Genomic DNA, 20,836 nt, shown 5'->3' on the forward strand with positions numbered 1-20,836 from the left:
TTTTAATATGTTTTAAATTAAACAACAAATTCTATCCAATTTCTATGCCGAAATGGGTGAGTAAATAAAGTTGAAAAATAAATAACATAAAAATGGCGCTCTACTTTTCATGGTCTCTATAAATTAATAAAGTGTTTTTAAAAGTCAGCTTACCAGTCGTAGTTGAGCCAAAGTTGCACATAAAATACAAGCTCTGCACCGACGACTGCCAATTTTGTTGCATAGTGTTATTACACTCTTTTACGGCCACAGTGCCGGGGAGTTGAGATTATTCCATAAGGGACAGCAACAAAGGCGAGTGTAAGAATATTTCCTGGTGTCACGTGCAGCGCTTAGCAAAATGGTATACGAGTTTCAGGATTCTGGATTTTGGCTTTCGGACATTGTCAGGCGGAAGCAACATTGTGTGTGTGGCCAGAAGCTTAACGCTTCATTTAACTCTGGTTGGCCATGTATACACTTATTATTTTTCCTACTTTTTTTGGCCAGAGAAGGAAAACCAGAAATGTCGAGACCGGGACCCATGGGGAGCAGAGTTCTGCGTGCTGACTTCATATTTATGACATTTATGCAACATTCATTATGTGTGCAGCACACGACAGAGATGTTTTCCCACCTCCTTGGTTTTTCAGAATTAATATCTGTGCAAACCACAGCCAATATTGTGGTCGTCTAGTGGGTGCTTTTATGAACACGGCCGGTGCATTTAAATATGTGAAAAGTCTCTTTAGAAGCACCATAAAACATTTTGTTGCATATTTATTGGGGCCACACATTGATACTTTTTAGTGTACTTTGACCCAGGGTCATATACAGAACAGATTATACTGCCACTTGGGTAGCAATGAAAACAAAAGAAAATCTGAAATATTTGAAAAAAAAGATCCAGAAGAAACAAATGTTTTGATCCTTTTGCTATTAGATTCATTAAAACTGGATAACGCGAATTGTAATAGAATTTTTTAGATACATTTTTAAAAATTACCTCACTTTAGTTCTTACCTACACAAAAATAAACAGTTTACAAATATTTTTTATGAATGATATTATTCACAATTTTATTTATAAAAAATGCTAAACTTGAAACTTTGCTTTTCAATTAGGAAAGACTTTTGCTAAACCCACTTAAATAATTAGACAACTTTAACCGAATAGTTAACATAGTCTTTAAAGCGTTTACCCAATACGGCGAAGCCACCAGATTTTTGTAACAAAGAACATTTTAGGGGTTTTCCTTTCAAAAAGTAGTAAAATTCAATTCCATTCGCAAATTGAATAAATAATTCCAGAAGCATTTCCACAAAAAGTTTGGATCGCCAATCCTTTCGCCGGCAACCAATCACGTATAATCGTAAACCGAAAGGGCATTAAAAATAATAAAGTATTCAAATGGTAATCAATTGCCGTATAAAACGAGAAGGAAAACGGGACGAAACTTAAACCGACAGCAAAATAAAGGGGAAAACAAACGCTTTCAATGCCACAACAAAGTACAAAAGTTGTCCTTTTTATGCCACATAAAGCCAACTTTAAGTGCGAGTGTTAAGGAATCTTTTGAAGCGAAAAAAGGGAAAAAACCCGCAGACGAGAAACCGGCTAAAGGTCTGGCCAACCCTTTGGCTCATTTGACCTTTCAATCTGAGCCCCACACAACACGCACAATAAACCGAAAAACCTTTTCGCACCAAAATATAAGCTGCGAACTGATTTTCGGGGATTTTGTGAGGAGCTTGGGACGGAGACTTATTGGATCCCTCGGCCTGTCAATTAGTGTTGCCGAGCACATAAATTCCCATTGTTTTGACACTAACCGAAACATAATGAATCACACGAAATTAACTTGTCTCGCGCGTGCCCACGGTGAGTATGTGTAATGTACGCCACGTTCTTTCACCTTTTCAGTGGCCAAGGTGACAGGATTAGGGCTTTAATATAACTCAAACCTAAACCACATTTTTCTTCAATCTTTCTCAACTTACTAACAACATTTTCGAGTTCCTTTTTTGCTGGTTTTCCTCAAAAGCATCACAACAAAAAATAGACAGAAAAGAAAGTAGGCGAAAAAAACAAAAAGGAAGTACCAAAACTCCGTCCAAACTTTAATAGAAAAATATGTCAAGTGTCAGGACAGAAGTTTGTCGGGAAGAAAATTTCCTTTGGCTGAGAATTGAATTAAACTTTGTGCTCAGCCAAAAGAGATTTGATATTTTTGAATGCTTAACTTATTTGTGGCAGCCATAAAATAAATGCCAAAGAGCCAACGTTTTTGTTTGCGGCAGGGATTTAAGCCACAACTGCGAGTCGTGGGAAATGGCGTTGGAAAATGAAAATTGTTTTTCCAAAATGCTGCTGCGCTCCCACGTGCAGAGCCTATTAAAACCAATTTGCCTCGGCCGGAACAGAGATGGATACAAAAATAAGCCTGCTTCACAAAAAACAATACGAATTGTATGAAATATGTTGAGTTTTGGCACAAGCAGAAACAATAAATTCAATTAACTTGCTCCCCTCTTTATTCTGTGCTTTTTTGGGGGGGTTTGATGGGGAAACATCATCCCGTTCTTATCCTTTTCATTCTTTTGCACCCCCATAAAACTGAAAGCTTCCTTAACGCCTTTTTATGAACAGAGAAAATATTGCGAGGGAAAATGTAAACAATAAACAACATGAAAGCAAATTAATTTGCTTAATTGTCAGATAACATTTTCGTGATATTTTTATTATATTTTCTTGTCGTTTGCTTTTAGCCCATTGTTTTTTTATCAATTAAATTGAATACTTTTTTGTTAACATCCAAATATAGTCCTCAGTTACTTATGCATTAACCGGAAAAGAGAAAAAAATAATTTCATTGTATATTTTACTAATTAAAATGCTAATATAGGCAAACAATCATGGCTTATACTAAAGGTGATAAAGATTTGTTAAACTCTATAGCACACATATGTTGTTTTTTACTAAGCAGTTGATTAATCAACGATTGGCAAGCTTTAATACACATATTCGTTATAGCGAAATAAAAAACAAATGGGTTTGGCAAATAAATACATCTCATTATAAAAATAATTTAATTTGTATAGTTTGTTTATGTATTCAGTTATCCAAATAAAAAATCTATTTTATAAAAATATACAATTTGAATTAGAAAAACCAATTATAGAATTTTTAATTAAATAATAAACAGCTTGTGGTTAGTTTTTTACAAAGTTTAACAATAATTCAATGAACAGCAATCTTGGCAAATAAATAAAACAAATTTAATAGATTCCGTTGAACTGAGCAAATCCTGCTAAATCATTGCAGAAAATAAACAAGGAGAATAAATAAATAAATGTATTAAATCGTTGGTAAGCAAATCCGCTTACACAGTGTAAACATGAGCAGTGTGATTGTGTATTTGGTTACTTGTTAAATTCACAAATATTTTCCATAGCTTTAAGCTCTTTACATAACGTATTTTTACAACATTTTACAAATTCCCCATATGACAAACGTATTTTTTTCCATTTTCCATTTGCAGAAGCCTGTCATCCCTACGAGCCCTTCAAGTGTCCCGGAGATGGTAATTGCATTTCCATCCAATATTTATGCGATGGTGCACCCGATTGCTCTGACGGATATGATGAGGATATGCGTCTGTGTACGGCTGGTAAGTCATGAGATTGCCATTTGAACTCGTGCCCTAATTGAATGCACTACGTCTGGCCATTAATAATTCGCTTTAGCAGGCTTCATTGAAGCCTCGGCTGGAAAAAGAGAATTTCCCAAGAAGGAACTCTGCCTAAATAAGCTTAAAATGAAAATGATAGGAAATGAGCAGCCCAAATTGAAGCATACTGCAAAGAAGTCTCTTGGCCAGAAATGAATTTCGTTCTAGCCAAAAGCAAGACGAAAACTTTGTCTTGGCCGTGTTGCATTCCAGCATATTTTGTGGCGCTTGCTTCTCACTGGCACCTAATCAAATTAGTCCAAGTTGCAGCAAACTTTTTGTAGAAAATCTCAAAAACTTTATCCGCTTGTTCGTTGTCCATCAACTTAGGTTTTTTGGGCCAAGTTTCAAGTGCAAGGGAAATGAGCTTCTCGTCAAAATGGCTAACGAAGCTTGTCCCACAAATCTGGTTTAAGTTTCGTGATTTATGAGTTTCAAGCGGCTTTTAAATATGAATAATGTTGTATAATAATAGTTTTGGCTTGATGTTATAAAGGGTGATTTATTTAAACGCTTGGTTTTTAAGAAGTAATAAAGCGCAAATCAACTAATGTTGTGGCCAAGAACTAAGATTTATTGTAAGGATAAGGCTTTGTTATTAGGTTTTAAAAGTTTAATAGCCTTACTAAAAGTTTCCTTTAATAAACTTACGGTTTGGTTCCGACCAGCTTAACTTTTGAACATTTGTATTGGTCATTTCTTAAGTTAATTTTTTTTATTTTTCGCCTTACGCACCAAATAGAATATAAAATTTTCCATTTGAAAAGCATATTTATAGAATGACTCATGCTCTTGCTAATTAAATACATTTCGTTTTCTATGCCGTATCAATTACATTTGCCCTTTTCTTTTTGGCCACGAACGGCACGGGAAATTGATTGCAATCACCAAAGTAATTGCCTCAAATTGAAAAGCAATTAAAAGAAAAAAATTAATTGTATTTTCATAATCGATATGGGATGCTTTACATATATAGAGAGTGAATTTAAAAGAACAAAAAAAAAGGAGGAGTAATGGCGGCGAAAGTTTTTATAGTTCTTCTAATTATGTCATGGACGGGAAAATTCGCGTGATAAATTATAAAATTCGTTACCCAGACACACAGACACAGACAAACAAAGGCCGCACAAATTGGGCGGAAAAGTTTACTTTACGGCCGAGGAGAGATTTCCACCCGCTGAGCCAACCGAAAATGGGAAATGCGAAACTTGAGGCCAAACAGCAAATTGTTGCTGCTAATTGCCAGCAATTCAGTTGCCTGAAAGTTGAGATACAAGCCAACAGACCACCACCCAACCAATTTCGCCCACCCCCATTTACCTCCCCCATTTTCTTTTCCCTTTATCTTATTCTCCGCCAGTTCCAGGCACAATAGCATAAATTTTCCCTGCTTTTCCACCATTGTTCGGGTGGTTGGATACCAAAAAAAACTATTTTTCGACAATGAAATCATTTAGGAAGTGTCGGCTGCTTTGGCGCTGCCCTAAGTTATTGCTTCAACCTCGGCGGTCTTTGATAAATTATTCCCCCAGTTTCCCGTTATTATCCTCACTTTCTCCACTTTCACCCGGCAACTCCTCTTTATTTGGCAGCTAGGCAACAGTTGAAAGACAAAACGAAGCCTTAGGGTAAGTTTTTGCTTAGACCATCACTTCTTTAATTAGAAGTGCTTGGAGTCGAACTTCTCAGGGAAAAGGAACCCTTTATCCTTCAGAAGAATGTATTGAAAAAAATCATCTTTCTGACTAGTAAAACGAAGTTAATTAAAGACTCGATATTAATAGGTCAACAGATAAAAGTAAACTCCCAAAATGTAACACATAAAAACTTTTAAATTAAAAGTAAGGTTCGCTTTTTGCTCTGAACAAACTCTTTTTCATACAAGCAATTTATATTCTCCTTTTTCGTAATATGCATTTTAATGTATGCAAATTAAGAAAAAATATTTTATTAAAGTTACTCATGTTCTTATTCCGAACCATCATTGACTGGCAAAAAGGGAAATATATAAAAAAGTACCGAGTTAAATTGCTATAAAAAGTATTCGAAATACTTTTAACACTCTGCATTCGAATACCCTTGGGAAATTAGCATAATTTTGCATACATTTTATCAGCCAAAGGCAGCGGATAAAGTTTAAAAAATGTTAACCCATGTTGGCAGGGAATTCTGGGCCAGAGTGGCCACGTAGACCTTATCTAAACTGCTGATATACATCGTCCGGAATATGTAACAAGTTAAAGGCAAACAACAGGCGACAATCGCAACTCCCACAGCCACCCAAGCCACCCACCCCCACCCACCAATTGAGTTCGGTCCCCTGAGCAAAAAATACAATGTACGGAGGCACCGAAGCTCATGTAGACGACTCAACGGAAAAGTAAAGAAACAGGTTTTTCAACAGCCTCGATAAGGACATACCCAAACATTTTATTGGGAGGTTTTGATTTTTACCAAACCAAAGATGTACCTTATATCTTATATAGAAATGAAACTGTGCTAATTTAATGCGTAAGGAATGCTGTGTTTAATGCTTACGTTTATTTTATTATTTATTAAAAATTTTTACGATTTTTTTGTTTTTTTAGTTCTTGAACTATAAATTTGCAATTACTACAATGTGTTTCCAATCCCGCTCTCTTGAGCTCAATAGTAAAGCTAAACCTTTCCAATCCGAAGTATTACGAAAGAGCATATTTTAAAATTGCTTCATCCCGAAAAACAATATCAAGAACTATTTCGTCTTGATTCTAAGGACGTTTCTTTTTGAATAAGTAAAGACGAATTCTGAAACTTAGAGCCTATTCTATTAGTACTCTTAAGCTCTTAAGTTTTCTGGGATGTACTGATCATTTAAAAAAACAGCACACTTAATAAAGTAAAGTTAATTTTTTAAAAGGCGTCAGTCACGAAGTCAGTTCTCTTTCAGCTATAATTAAAAGTAAAAGCTTGGAAAAGGGGTAATTTTCATTAGGGACCCCATATGAAGCTAATTGCGCACATTAATCTTGATGACAATAAAACAAAAAACGTACAGTCACCCCATAAGTAAAGGGTATGAAATGTGCAAGAAATGGAGAGGGGAAAATGGTTGGCAAACGTCGCCATTTGCATAACAAATACAGTCAGTGACTGTATCAACACACACACATCGAGGGAAACGAGACCCATCTAGATACAAACATGTCCTTGCAGCCATTAAAAATGCCAGCATATGTGGGTGAGCGGGTTAAGGGAAGGACTGTGCACCCGTGGGTTAACAAGTGCAGTCAGTGGGTTAAAAAAGCGACGCCGAGCGCCGTAAAGTCTGCCCTTTGTGCATGACTGACTCTGCGGACTGGGTGACTGACTACCTGAATGAATGAATGACTGACTGAATGACTGACTGAATGACTGACTGACTTACTCACTGACTTTCTGACTGACCCATAAATGTTTGCTGGAGCCAAAGAAAACACAAATAAACACAAAGGAAAATGGTGCAAGGGAAGAAATGTGAATAAATGGGAAAACCTTATTCAACAGGAGCATGAAAACGAAATGAAAAATATATATTCCTTTATGCTGAGCAAGTGCCTCGATGTGAAAGAAAAACCCAGAATGGGTTTCATTCGGCAAACGCAAAATAAAAGCTTAAATTCAAGCAAAAAGGAAAAGTATTTAAGTTATACTGCAGAATTTCATTCATATTCACTATATAAATGCTTTCAAAATTGACTTTTGATAACATTACAAAATCTCTTTTATTAATTAGATGTTCTTTTTGAATATGTTAAAAATACATTTCCCTTTGTTTTAATTCATTCAGTTTTTTGATTTAATCCCTGCCTAACTGTTTCAACTTTTTTGTATCCGTTTTGTTTGTTTTTGAAATATATTTACTGTCAGCAAAATCAGTGACCTTTTTTTTCTCCGAAATCTTTTTAATTAAATTTGAAATTAATACAAATGGTTTCAGTTCACATATTTATGCTGACATTGCCTTTTCCATTTAAACTTCACCAAACAAAGTAGAACAACAAAGTCTGAATCTGAACAAAAACTATGGTCAACTTATGAAAAAGTTCCCCACTTTTTGTAGCGTTTTACGTAAATCGGATTTTTTATTGCTATTTAAATATTTAAAGAGCTTCAGCATTGTCCGAAAATATCAAATCTCGCAGGACGCTCCACCCTTTGCAGTAAGCCCCCTAAATAATTCATTCCAGAGGAAGGACTCGTTTCCTATGCACGCGTGCGTTTAAAGTTGAATGTGAAACGGGCAAAGGGCAGCAAGTTGACTATTAATATTAATGCCTAGGAAATTGTCAGGCAGTAAAAAATATAATTAATACCTTAACAAATATGTCGACAGGGTGTATTCAACTTTAATGACTTGTAAGTAAAAATGTTTTTTTTTCCATTTATTAATCAGCAATGGAATATTGATGCCGAATTGTTTGTCGGCTTAATGAACAAAATCAATTTAAATGGGAATAAATTATGAATGCAAATGCATTAAGCTGATAGTAATCAGGGCATTTCGTAGTTTATTAATTACATTTTGCGAGGGCGTAGGACCACCACCCTCCACGAAAACTTATTTAATTGCAACCGACAAAAACTATGTTTGTTTTATTAATTGCAGCCAAGAGGCCGCCGGTCGAGGAGACTGCATCCTTCCTCCAGAGCCTGATCGCCTCGCACGGACCCAATTACCTGGAAAAACTTTTCGGCAGCAAGGCACGTGATGCCCTTTCACCTCTGGGCGGTGTGGACAAGGTCGCCATCGCTTTGAGTGAGTCGCAAACGATTGAGGACTTTGGCGCTGCCCTTCATCTAATGAGGTGAGTACCCGTGCCCGGGACCTAAACTATCCACATTCACTGCAGCTCAACTTTTTCTGGAGTTGTGCACTGAGAATCAAAAAAGGGCGACAACTAAACAAACTAAATTAAGATTCTTAGGAATATTTTAAACCTTTTCAGTTAAGTCGAAAAATATCTACACCCAGAAAAACATTGATTTTGGTATATCGGGTTGAAGATCGTTTTAGGTGTCTAAAAGTAGGCAACAATATATTTAAGTTTAAGAATTACAATGATTTAAATTATCCTGTACTGAGATCACACATTTAAAATTATATTTAAATGAGATTTGAAGACCCTAGTAATTTGTGTGGCATCCTCCTTTATTTCTAAATGTTATAATAATGTTCCTAACATGGATTTAAAGATCCAAAAATTGTAATATATCAAATACAGGAAGTACATCATTAAGGACATGTTAAGAAATAAGAACTTAATTCAACTAATTTTTATCTGTGTTTATACTGTCTATAACAGCTAGTTTGGTTTTTCTTCATACACTTATTTAATAGTTTTTCTCTCAGTGAATTGCTCTTGGGTGCAATTTATGTGCTTGAGTTGGTTGTTTGGCTGCCACAGAACCCGAACCCTAAAGCAAAATTATTTCCCCTTTTTGTCAGCTGCTTTTCGTGCATGAAACATAATTTTAGCCAGGTTCTAAGCTCATCTGTGCTACATAAATAATGAAAGCTCTTTAAGAAACTTTGGCTTAGCCCAGGGCTATTTTCACTTTGTGGGGCAGCCCTTATTCCGATGAAACTATATAGTTGGAAGTCCAGAGGCCAGCCTTTGTCCTCGTCCTTGTCCTTGTCCCATGAATTATTATCTTGGCATCTGGTCTGTGAGCTTGGTTTCGAGACCCTTTTTTTGTTTAGCTATTTTTGTGGCTGCTGGAATAATAAAATTTGCCTGCTTTAAGCCAGGCACACATACAGCATACACAAGAATGTCATACAATTTTAAAATATATCTCTCATGTTTATCACTTTCCTTCCCCTTTTTCGGTTTTATTTCATAAAGAGCTTCTTTATGGCTCTGGTATTTTTCATAATATTTGCCTGACTTGTCCTAAGCAAGCAAAATATTTGTCTCTGCCTAATGAATTCCATTCTAAAATGGGAAAAAACAAAAAGGACTTTTGGGGGATGATTTTATTTTAGTGATTTAATGGAAGACAAAAATGGTCATGCAAATTTTTCGATAAAGCTGTCACAATGGGGATTTAAATAAAATATTCAAAATAAGAAATTTGTAAAAAAATAACAACTACTCCTTTTGCCTTGTATTTAGAGCTAGAGATTTTTAGTTAGCTTCAACTTCAAACCCGTATAGTTTCAAAGCCTCCTTAGCAAAATCAAGCCTTTTTAAATGCCAGTTTTAAGCCTGTCGATTACGCTTTGTTAGGCCCAAACTTGTGTTTTCAGCTGCCTTAATTACATTATACTTCAGGCACTCGCCTACCAGCCTCATGCTACAATTTCCAAGATAAACAAAGCAAAAATTTAATTAACAAAAATAACAACAAGCCTGCCCAAATATAAACAACCATAGAGAGAGTGAGAAAGGCACAAAACATGAAAGAAAAATTTTCATTAAATTAGTACAACAAAAACTAACCACAAAAATGGGGCCCACAAGGTGAGTTGGAGTGGCAATAATAATAATCATAAAACTGTGGGCTATGCAGGCAACAGGATCTCAGGACCTGAGGGCCAGACAAAAGGACACGAAAATATTTGCCTTCACGCACATGTTGATAAATTAGCAAGACACAAAAAAGCTGGAGAGAAAAGGGGGTCTGGCCGGATGAAATATAAGAGGGCTTCGTTTGTCTGGCTACGCTGGAAATTTACACAATTTCATCAAGGCAATTAATCGCCCAAGTGTCATAATGTCACTCCACCCAGCTCAAGTCTCTATCCGAGAATTAGGGAAAGAGGGGCGGGATGGATTTGAATGGATGTACTCCAACCACAAGACACGCACAAATGTTATTAATGTGTATTTTGCACTCTAGCTTCCCATCCCGCCTGCACAGGGAGAAAATTATAGGGAAAACATAATAAATATATTTAATGAATGAAAAATCTAAAGTGTATTTTTAGGGACTTGCTTTACTTTTTTATAGACATTCATACCTTACTATGTATACTTTGATGTTTCATGAAATGATTTTAAATCTCTAGAGATATAGGGTGTGATTTTGCAAGGGTTTTAAATTTCCCTATAAATGTGTTTAAAAGTATGCAGTGATTGTCGATAGAATTCATCGGAATCCCTGACCTTACTTATTTTGTTGCATACTTTTGAGCAACCTAATAAGATGTTTTAAATATTAAGAGATTTCTTTTTCATTATAGATAGCTTATGTTTTTGCAATAACATTTTATTTATTTATTATAATTATCTTGAAAGGAACCATTTGTTCAGCTATCTTTAAGTTTCTGTGTATCGACCTTAGGTTTTTTTTACTCACATTACTAATTACGCTGATGATAATGAAGTTTATCTAGCAGCCGCAACAAGCAGCAAAATATGTGGGTACAGAAAAGAGCAAAGTTGGGTTGGGGTCAAAGGATACCAACCACGAAACAATAACAAAACCAACGATAGAAGGGGCAGCAACAGCAGAACGTTACCTGCAGGGATTAATTAAGCAAAGCGTATAATTTGAGACGCCACCGCAGCAAAGCTAAAACTTGTCCCTGTATTTGGTCGTGTGGGTTGTGTGCGTTTGAGGAGCTTTTCCTCATTATTTAAGTTCACTGTGGGCTAAAAGTTAGAAAAGTAAATAACAAGTTAAATGGTATTTGAGCAGTTGTCAATGCGAAGGGATGTAGAACATTTTTCTGTGTATTTTACAGAACCATAAAAATATTATAGTCCTCTTAAAGGGGTGTGCAAAAGTATGCAGTGAAAAATGTAACCTTTCGAAATATTTTAATGTTTTTTGTTGCAGCATACTTTTTGACACCTCTTCTTTTTGTGACAACTCAGAGATATTAGTTGCTCTCTCTACAATATTCCCCATATACTCAAGTGTTATTGCTTCTATTTAAATAAATTTAAAATATAAAAAATATATATAAAATATTATAATAAATACCTAACATTTTTTAAATTTTTACTTTAATGAGAATGATATACATATGTATCATACCACGGTGGCGTAGTTATCTTTTGAACCCCAAGAACTGTTGCGTACTAACTACCATTTCGAGACTGCTCCCTTCCATAAACAAACCCTCCATTTACGTGGCTTAAGTCGTTTGCCAGGAAAACTTTATTCAAGTTTTGTCATTAATCACAAGCAAGCTGGAAATTGACCCAACTAATTCTATTTGGTTTTGCATCCTATCTTGCAGATCTGACTTGGAACACTTGCGCTCGGTTTTCATGGCGGTGGAGAACGGGGATCTGGGCATGCTGAAGTCACTCGGAATAAAGGATTCGGAGCTGGGCGATGTGAAGTTCTTCTTGGAGAAGCTGGTCAACACCGGCTTCCTCGACTGAGTAGCGCCAGATCCGGCTTCTGGATTTTATTACGCACACGCACAGCCCATCAATCCTAATTTCTATTCGTATTTGGGAACGCCCTACGATAATTACAATTATTAAGTGCGAACTACACAGATACACACGTACCTACACTCATCTTCCGCTGACAAAAAACCCCCCAAAAGCCCACTCCATTCCAGCCAAAAGATATTTTCTCAAACTCTATTTTTGAGTATGATTTTGCTTTCCAACAACCTTTTAAGCCATTTTTAATTTACTTATTTTCATTTTCCAAACACTTTTATATAAAAACAAAAATCAAGCATACCAAAAACGAAAAAAAATTGCAAAAGACCACGAAAAAGCTACAAAAAAATAAAGGCGCGAAGAGAAAATACATTTATACGCAAGAACAAACAAAATTTCGATCACAAATCGGCTGCAATCTACCGAAAAACAAATCTTAAGCTTTCTCCCAACTTTCTGCGCTCTTTCCTAGACTTTCTTGATATGTTGCGTTTCTATCGCGATCTATATTTATTTTGAGAAAATCTATGCGCAAATTTCAGAACATTGCAGAAAAACTTCATAAGAACTAGAAAAATAAAATGTGGAAGCAGGATCGTTTGGCAAAATATTAAATGAGAAAAGAAAAAAACAAAAAGTTAAAAAAGACAAAAATATTAATGTTTATATAACGAACTTTTTCTGAACCATATATATGTATACAGATATTGAACATTTTTATTGTAAAGTGTTTCAAGGCTTCTTAGACCCGTCACTTATGGTATTCACACTAAAGTCCCTACAAACAATGAATGCAAAACAGCAACCGAGGCTATCAGTAAAGAACCTTCCAACCACTTTCTTATGTACTAACCCAGTACACTTATCTTCTTTCGATAACCGTCTATTAATTATATACTATGAAATACGGAATATTTGTTTAGTTCTAGTCAGTAAATGTAGCGAAAGCCCTGCAGCTATTGTTGTTTCCAGTAGAAGAAAATCTTCAATGTTTCAAATAAAATAATAAAATCAATTAATAAACTTAACACACGTTATCATAGGAACTAAAATGTCTATGTCGAGCTACTGTGCAGAAGTAAAATAATTGGTTTGAGTTGCATAATTCACGGAACGTTTTGTGTGTCTAAAAAATATCAATGAGAAATCTCAAGTTATATATTCAAAGCAAGTAATTATAAAGCCTAACCTTAATTTGGAAATAATACACACAACTTTACTCAATTCTCAACATATATATATTTCTTAGACAAAAAAACACACAAAAGCAAATTGTAACCAAAATGAGATTCTCACCTTTTGAGGGCCAGTTTCGCTTTGCCAAAGAACAAAAACTGACCCAAACAATTGGAATATAATCTAAGCAGAACCAGAAACTGGCCCTCAAAATACAAAAACAACACACAAAATCTTACTTACTAGTCTAAGATTCTCTAATTCAAACATTCTTCAAACGGAGCACGGAATTGTTGACCAGATAGCGTGACAAGTAACTAAAACGAATAGAAATCAGAGGAGAAATTGAGAACCCAACGTTAAAGGAAATTTCTTTAGATGAAACCGAAAAATTAATGGAGTTATAAGTACCTTGAATTAGCTGATAGATCATACAACAACTACAGCAAAGTAAACTATAATTATTTACTTAAATGAAAAGAAACAAAAAGTCATTTTAATTATATAGTCGTCTATTTGAAAAATATATTTATGAATAAATATTTATTCGAATGTAACTTAAACAAGTCAAGAGTAATGTTAAATGAATGAAAATGAAAATGAACAGAAACTGATCCATTGAACTATATATATATATATAGGTATATGATAAAAATGAAGGAAGTGAGGAAATGCCCCATGTAAATAAAGGAGACAAACTACTTATTCCATAATCGATGCAAATGAAATGGATAAACCAACCACGAAAATCCAAAAAAAAACAACAAAGTGATAATTTGTTTTTTGGGTTCCATCAAAACATATTCACCTGTACATTTTAAATAATTTAAATATCTAAAAAACACCTGAAAATCTAAAAAAAAATGTTTTTTTCTCTGTGAATATTTTTTAAAATTTTAACATACAAATGCTATACAAAACATAGACATTTTCTAATTATAAGCCACAAAACTTATATCGCATACATATCAGCAGATCTCTTGCTAAAGAAGAAACAAATCTGCAAAAGTTACAAACACACGAGAATCTATGAAACACAAAATATATGCAACATATCAATTAAACAAAACATATCAAATATGAGAACGAAAATAAAGTTGAAATTAAATATCGTTAAGAGAAATTTATGAAAAGATATACATGGGTAAACACACCAAAGGTAATTGTAAATTATATTTTATTATTCTTATTTTAATATTGTGTTTTCATTGGTTTTTCATTTATTCAATTGTTACTTGTTTCAGGGTTTTAATACCAAAACTGACCCATTGAACTCTTAAAACGCTGAAACAATTTAACAATACAAAACAATGTTTATTCAAAATAAAACCAACAAGCTTCGTACAAATAAAATTTAAAATAATTTTTTGTTATTAGGTTACCAACATTTCCATTTAATTTTAATTGTATTTTAAGTTGCTTGAGATTTTACAAACTAACAAAACCACCAATAAACAAAATACACAAGAAATAGTTGAAATATATTTAAATGAAACGAGCAAACGAAACATATCAGTTACTGAAAATCGTAGCAAACAAAATACTCCAGCAACAAGAGACAAATTGCTCTTCAAAAATCAAACAAAAAAATGCTAAATAAAACTATTTGCAATACAAAAATAAACATTTAAAGTTTGAATTAAATACAGATGAGAGAATTCGAGTTTTATGATGAAAAACACACTACGAGCAAAACGAATATATGTGTAAATGCATTATAATTAGAATTGCAGAATTAACATACAGAAAGAGACGAAAAGAAATTTAAATAAAATTTTTAACATTCCAATGATGCTATTTCTTTGGTGTGCTGTTTTAAAAACGAAATATGCGTGTTTTAATAAGTGAAAAGGGGGATATATACTGATAATTATGGATTTATATACATTTTCTCTTTATTAAATTATTAATCAAACGTTAAATTTATTACCAATTAATTTTTTCATGATTCGTATCGCCCAATTTATTAACGACCTAATCTAACTATTTTGAGGAATGGGCAGTGTTCGAATCTCTTTCTTTGATATTTATTTTTCAACTCTACCTTAACATTTTTAATGTACGGCTATCACTCTAATGCATTAATTAATCGAAGGAATTCCAGGCAGTTGACAGTCGTAAGCTATCTCAGTCCAAGTTATACACGGCCGATAAGATATTTGCTCTTTCTCACTTGCACCCGCAGGCACTAAGAACTTCCCTATAATTACTTTCGCTGAGGGAGAGTGAGAGCGGAGATAGCACGCTCTCTCAGTGCAAATAAAAGCGTATGTTTTTATACCTAGTATTCCTAGACAATCGATGGGTATGACAGCCAAAGGGAATCATCTGGTTGTTATCAATTTCTTCGAGTATAACCACATGGTATAATTTTCTAAAAGCAAAGTTCCTCAAATCCTCTACAACGTTATAATTCCCAACATGTTTTGGCATTACCTAGACACTTTTTGAAGTGTTAATATGAAATGATATGATTTCAACAAACATTAAATTTGTAACTTCTTATTAAAAATCATTTTACAGAACAATACCGACTGTGGAGCTCTTTGATTTAGTTATTACATGCATTTAGAAATCGAAAGGTAGGTATTAAGGGGTATCCTGAGTTCTACAAACTCCGACGAAGATTTCCTACTTGTTATACTACTTGATATTCTAATCAGCCAGTAGATTTGTTTTGTTGTTTTTGATAGCCTTCGTAGTATTTGCTCTTGATTAGCTGAGAACGTAGAACGGTGGTGAAAACCCTCGGCCCGCCTTAGTCGTGTTTAAATTGGAAGCGCATACGGTTGTCGGTGCCCTCGGTTCTCGATCCCCTATTATCGGTGGCTCCGGGTGCCATAAAGCCCCTCAAGTGTTTCCGGGATTATAACTTCTTTTGATTGCATTTACACCTACTGTGGATTGTCTTAAAACTAGATTTCCAAGAAAATCAAAGAGCCTGTGCTTATTTAACGCTGCCCAAGAGTATGCAATAGTATTGAGTGTCTTTCAGTGATTTAATAAGCCAAACAAAAACCAAAACAATGCATGATCCCAGCGATTACGACTCAGTTTATAGCGAAGAGGACTTTCTGGACACAGTCCGAGGAGCCGAGACTCCTCCGCTGATGGACTACGAAGAATTCCGCGTGAAGACTATGGGTGAGTCTTTCTGGTTTCTTTCCTGGCCATGGCCAAATTATTTCTCGCTTATCTTGTGTTTGTTATGGGCTTTAAAAAGCGAAACATTTTGTGATATGAGACTCAAGATAAAAAGCCGCTGCGGGCAAAACTTTTGCATACAGAAAATAATGGTTATAAAATGGAAAGCATGGGTGGAAATTGTAATACTTGGAAACACCATTGGTGTTATAAGATTTCCTAATTCCATCTGGCAAGCCCTTGGTATATCAATTATAAAGAATATTTTTATCAACTCCCTTAGGCGTATAAAAATGGTTATCACAACTTAAAATGAACTTTCGAAGGCTAAAAAATTTGTTTCAATTATATATTTTTAAAACCCTTAAGTTCGGTTTATCCATTTCGCCATTCCTATTTTTTGCCAGCCTGGGCCTTCTTCTCGTCTGGCTTGGGCACCAGTTTTAGGCGAATCATTTCCTCGAGGAGTGTGGTTCCCAGATGACAGGGATTGGCGGTCACCCGGACGCCGGCTTTCTCCAGGGCGGCGACCTTGTCCTTAGCTGCCCCCTTGCCACCCGAAATGATGGCGCCTGCGTGACCCATTCGACGACCCGGCGGAGCAGTCTGTCCGGCAATGAATCCAACCACCGGCTTGGCTTCACATCCCGTATTGTGCTCCTTGAGATACTCGGCGGCATCTTCCTCGGCGGATCCCCCGATCTCCCCGATCATGATAATGCCCTTGATCTCCTTGTCGGGCAGAAAAACCTTGAGGGCGTCTATAAAGCTGGTTCCGTTGAAGGGATCTCCGCCCAGGCCAATGCAAAGGGCCTGACCCAATCCCACGTTGGTGGTCTGATGCACCGATTCGTAGGTTAGAGTTCCCGAGCGTGAAACTATGCCCACCACTCCGCGCTTATGGATGTGACCCGGCATTATGCCGATTTTGCACTGTTCCGGGGAGATGATTCCCGGACAGTTGGGTCCCAGTAGGCGGGACTTCTCCTGACAATTCAGCATCTGGGATATCCTCACCATATCCACCTGGGGAATACCCTCGGTGATGGCCACAATGAGACCAATCTCACTCTCGATAGCCGCGCAAATTCCTTCGGCGGCGGATGGAGGCGGTATAAAGATCACCGTGGCATCGGGCTTCACCTTCTCAACCGCTTCGGCCACGGATTTGAAGACTGGTTTCTTCAGATGCTCCGTACCGCCCTTTTTCGGATTGACGCCACCCACAATATTGGTGCCATACTTTATCGACTCCTCCGAGTGAAAAGTTGCCTGTTTGCCGGTGAATCCCTGCACTAAAACCTTGGTATCCTTGTTGACCTTCAGATTGCAAATCGTAGTCCCGTAGTCCGCCTTGCCGCGACGCAAAATCTGGGGCGGAATCGCCCGCAGGAACATCTTAAGCCCGCGGTTCACAGACATTCTATGCGTCTCAGGACTTGAACTCTTGGTTTTTTTTTTGCCGGAAAATTTAGATTTTGGGCTTGATTTCAAGAAGAGCTCTTACCGAAAGGGTTTGCTGAATGGCAGGGTTTTGACAGAGAAGGCTATTACAGCGCCTGCTTTGTTTGTCGAACCGTTTCTAGTATTTTTAAGTTTTGTTTGTATTTTGGATTGAGGTAGTACTTTGATTTCTTTTTGGAGCCATAAAGAAGGGAAATTGTCATCTTTTGTAAGGACTAAATGTTTTTCAATAATTTTTAAAAACTGTAAACAATTTTTTTTTTTTAAGACAAAATCGGTTTGTTAATTATATATTTTCAAAGTTTTAAAAAACTTAAATTTTTGTTTAACCTGAGCCATGGAGGATAATGTTTTTTTTAATATTATTAAAAAACATTTATTACCATTTTTATTTGGTAGTTTCAGCATAAGATTCTTAAGACCCACTTTTAGTGTTGTATAAAATTCTGTAACTGTACACAAATATAGTTTTAAAATTAAGAGTTGATATTTAACAAACCTTGCTAAATTGCAGTTAATTCTTTAATTTTACCTAAGGTTCAAGGCAAGAAACCATTCACTTTGACCCACTGTCCACAGCCCTTCAATTAATTCCGATTCGATTTCAATTGAATTCCAATAGGGGCTTCTCTCTATCTCTCTCTCCCTCTCTCTGAGCCTGAGCACTGAAACAGCTGAATCGGAACGTTTAGAGGCGCGCTTTGAAACTCTCTCTCCAACCCGTTCCAATAAGATCGCCGTTCTCTATATTTTTTCCCGATCGCAGATCTCTTTTGGACCGCGGAGTGGAAAGACATAAAACGCGCCGGAAAAACGACATGTAGTTTCTAGTTTTTATGCGCGCCGTCGTTCTAAGCCGAGAAAAAAAGAAGTAACAAAAGAAATCATTAATTGGCTGCAAAAAGTGTGTGTGCCAAAAGATTAATAACCCAAAAAGTAAGGCAGTTAATTAAAAAAGTGCAAAGAGTGTGGCCAAAAACGGGCAGATAATAAAGAAAAGCAAAAAAAGCTGACGCAAGTTCAAGGTGTAGAACTTGTGCGTGTGTGTGTGAGTGTGCCACAAGTTGTTCAAACAAAAGTGCAGAAATAATAATGAATTCGAAGGAATTTGCACAGCAAGTGCAGGAATTTTCATTCAGTGTGTCGAATATAACGTTTTACCTTAATTTTTAATGAGTTTTTCGGTGGTTTTGACTCATTTTTTTTCTTCCAACAAACACACACATACACTCGCATTCTTGATTCTTTGACTCACAAATTACCACGATAGCAACAACAAAACTGTTGTCTGTTCCACTTGCCACACGTTCCATTTCTGGTTTTCGCTTTTTATGCCGCCTGTTCCGGCCATATCCAACGTTCCCCGTTAACCGGTGTTTGTTTTTTAAAGAGAGCGATCGAGAGAGAGAGGGAGAGAGAGAGGAAGCACCTGTGTGATTTGTGGTATCTCATAAGAAATTGATAAAGAAAGGGCAAAAAATAAATAAAACAATCAAATTGGTAAACAACGCGGCTTGTTAAAATTACAAATGGCAGGCAAACAAACAAGAAAACTCATTAAAAGCGGAGGAAAAGCCTAACGGTAGTTTCGTTTGTTTCTCGCTGTCTTCCCCTCTCTCTTTTCTCCATGCTTTTTCTTTTGTTTATTTTCGCCTTCGCGCATGCGCAAAAGTTTTTTGTTTTTTTTGTTTGTTGGTGGGAAAATCAACACTAAGAAAATAAACAAAACAGGTGTCATTTAACATTTTCGGCTTTTTGCCATTTTTATTTAGTTTTCCAGAATTTCTTGGCACACCTTCGAATTTTAGCATATAACGCGAAATATTACGAAACGAAGCAGTAAACAAAACAAAAAGGTGCGAAAGTGGTAAAAAAAACGGAATGTGGCTATATCAGTTACCATTCCACGAATCAAATCAATCAAATCGAAAAAGTAATCCGAATTGTGCTCCATGTGATTCAACGATATTTTAAAATTCGTTACGACCTTGAAAAGCATACATACTCGTAGGTTTTATGTTTTAACTTTTATCGAAATCAAACCAATTCGCTACTGGGATTAAGCGAACTAAGGATTATTACTACGAATATGGAACCCGGAATTTTAATTGGTAAGATTGACATTTTGTTTGACTTATTAAAAAATTAGTTACATTTTTATGAGTCTTGTATAAATAAATTCTTGAAAACTATTAAGGTTCTTGTGCCACTAGACAGTTTAGATAATAACATGAGACGAATGTTTTTAACGCCTCGATTGCAAATCCAATTTTTCATCTTTAAAGTGAAGTCGACAAGTTATTTCGAAAAGTTTCTGTATTCATTTATTCCCACACATGTTCAGAGATAATTACAAAAACTCCACAGATGATCCTACAGCACCCCCTTCTTGAAAATTAACCCCATTGAGGGGAGAGCAATCATTTCGAGAGCTCAGAACTCGTGCCCCCATTTCACATCGCTGAGATAATTTCCATGCTTTCTTCAGCTGCAAGAACGACTTAAAAAAACAGAGACAAACAGACGACCACATGTTGAACGTACTCTCAGATAGAAATATGCATCACTGAGAAAAATTCTGCTCTAAAGAACATAAAACTAAATTCTTTATAAGTTTAAATAAAAAAGTAAAAGGAAATTCAAGTATTAGATAACTTTGATTCTATCAAACATAGTTTCAAAACCATTTGTCTACTAGTTAAGTTAAAAAAACTGCATAAAATATTACATAACTCAAGAACTATGGGATCCAAAATCAATCCACATGCTCCCGTTTTTCCCCAGTGTACAGCGACAACAAAGTGATGGCACACACCCCATTCAGAACCACAGATATATCGCTTTAACTCATTTGGTTAAGCATTTAATGATCAGAATGCAAAGTCGGTTGAGTTCTGAAGGGGCTAGTGAAAAAAGTCGGTGGTGTGCGAGGGTGGGGACCAAAGAGTAGGGTGTGGTTGGGCTTATAGAC

At 35.8% G+C, this 20,836-nt stretch overlaps 3 protein-coding genes across 16 annotated transcripts in view; 2 read left to right on the forward strand and 1 right to left on the reverse strand.

Annotated features, from left to right (window-relative positions):
* The window catches only part of LOC108013749 (IDLSRF-like peptide), a 42,917-nt gene extending 27,833 nt beyond the window's left edge, over positions 1–15,084 (forward strand). Inside the window, exons 3-5 of the mRNA XM_036816697.3 lie at positions 3,521–3,649; positions 8,337–8,535; positions 11,922–15,084. Of these exons, the coding sequence (XP_036672592.1) occupies positions 3,521–3,649; positions 8,337–8,535; positions 11,922–12,069 (476 nt within the window). The 3' untranslated portion in view covers positions 12,070–15,084. The remainder of the gene's footprint in view (positions 1–3,520; positions 3,650–8,336; positions 8,536–11,921) is intronic.
* A 1,174-nt stretch (positions 15,085–16,258) lies between these two features.
* The window catches only part of Dys (Dystrophin), a 151,278-nt gene continuing 146,700 nt past the window's right edge, over positions 16,259–20,836 (forward strand). For 3 of the 14 annotated variants that reach the window (XM_036816757.3, XM_065866410.2, XM_065866412.2), the window contains exon 1: positions 16,259–16,401. In XM_036816757.3, the coding sequence (XP_036672652.3) occupies positions 16,284–16,401 (118 nt within the window). In that variant the 5' untranslated portion in view covers positions 16,259–16,283. Of the gene's footprint in view, positions 16,402–18,644; positions 18,802–19,637; positions 19,977–20,836 lie in introns of those variants that run through there. The other 11 variants (XM_036816764.3, XM_065866415.2, XM_065866411.2 and 8 more) reach the window with 6 other exon arrangements.
* Scsalpha2 (Succinyl-coenzyme A synthetase alpha subunit 2) lies at positions 16,789–17,838 on the reverse strand. The gene has a single exon (XM_017079717.4). It carries the CDS (start codon positions 17,821–17,823, stop codon positions 16,795–16,797), a length of 1,029 nt encoding a protein of 342 aa, XP_016935206.3. The 5' UTR covers positions 17,824–17,838; the 3' UTR covers positions 16,789–16,794.

Source organism: Drosophila suzukii, chromosome 3, assembly GCF_043229965.1.
Source record: "Drosophila suzukii chromosome 3, CBGP_Dsuzu_IsoJpt1.0, whole genome shotgun sequence".
Taxonomy (NCBI): domain Eukaryota; kingdom Metazoa; phylum Arthropoda; class Insecta; order Diptera; family Drosophilidae; genus Drosophila; species Drosophila suzukii.

Coding starts and splice junctions, on each gene's coding strand:
- Scsalpha2 (XM_017079717.4), bottom strand. CDS start 17,823: ATGTCTGTGAACCGCGGGCTTAAGATGTTCCTGCGGGCGATTCCGCCC.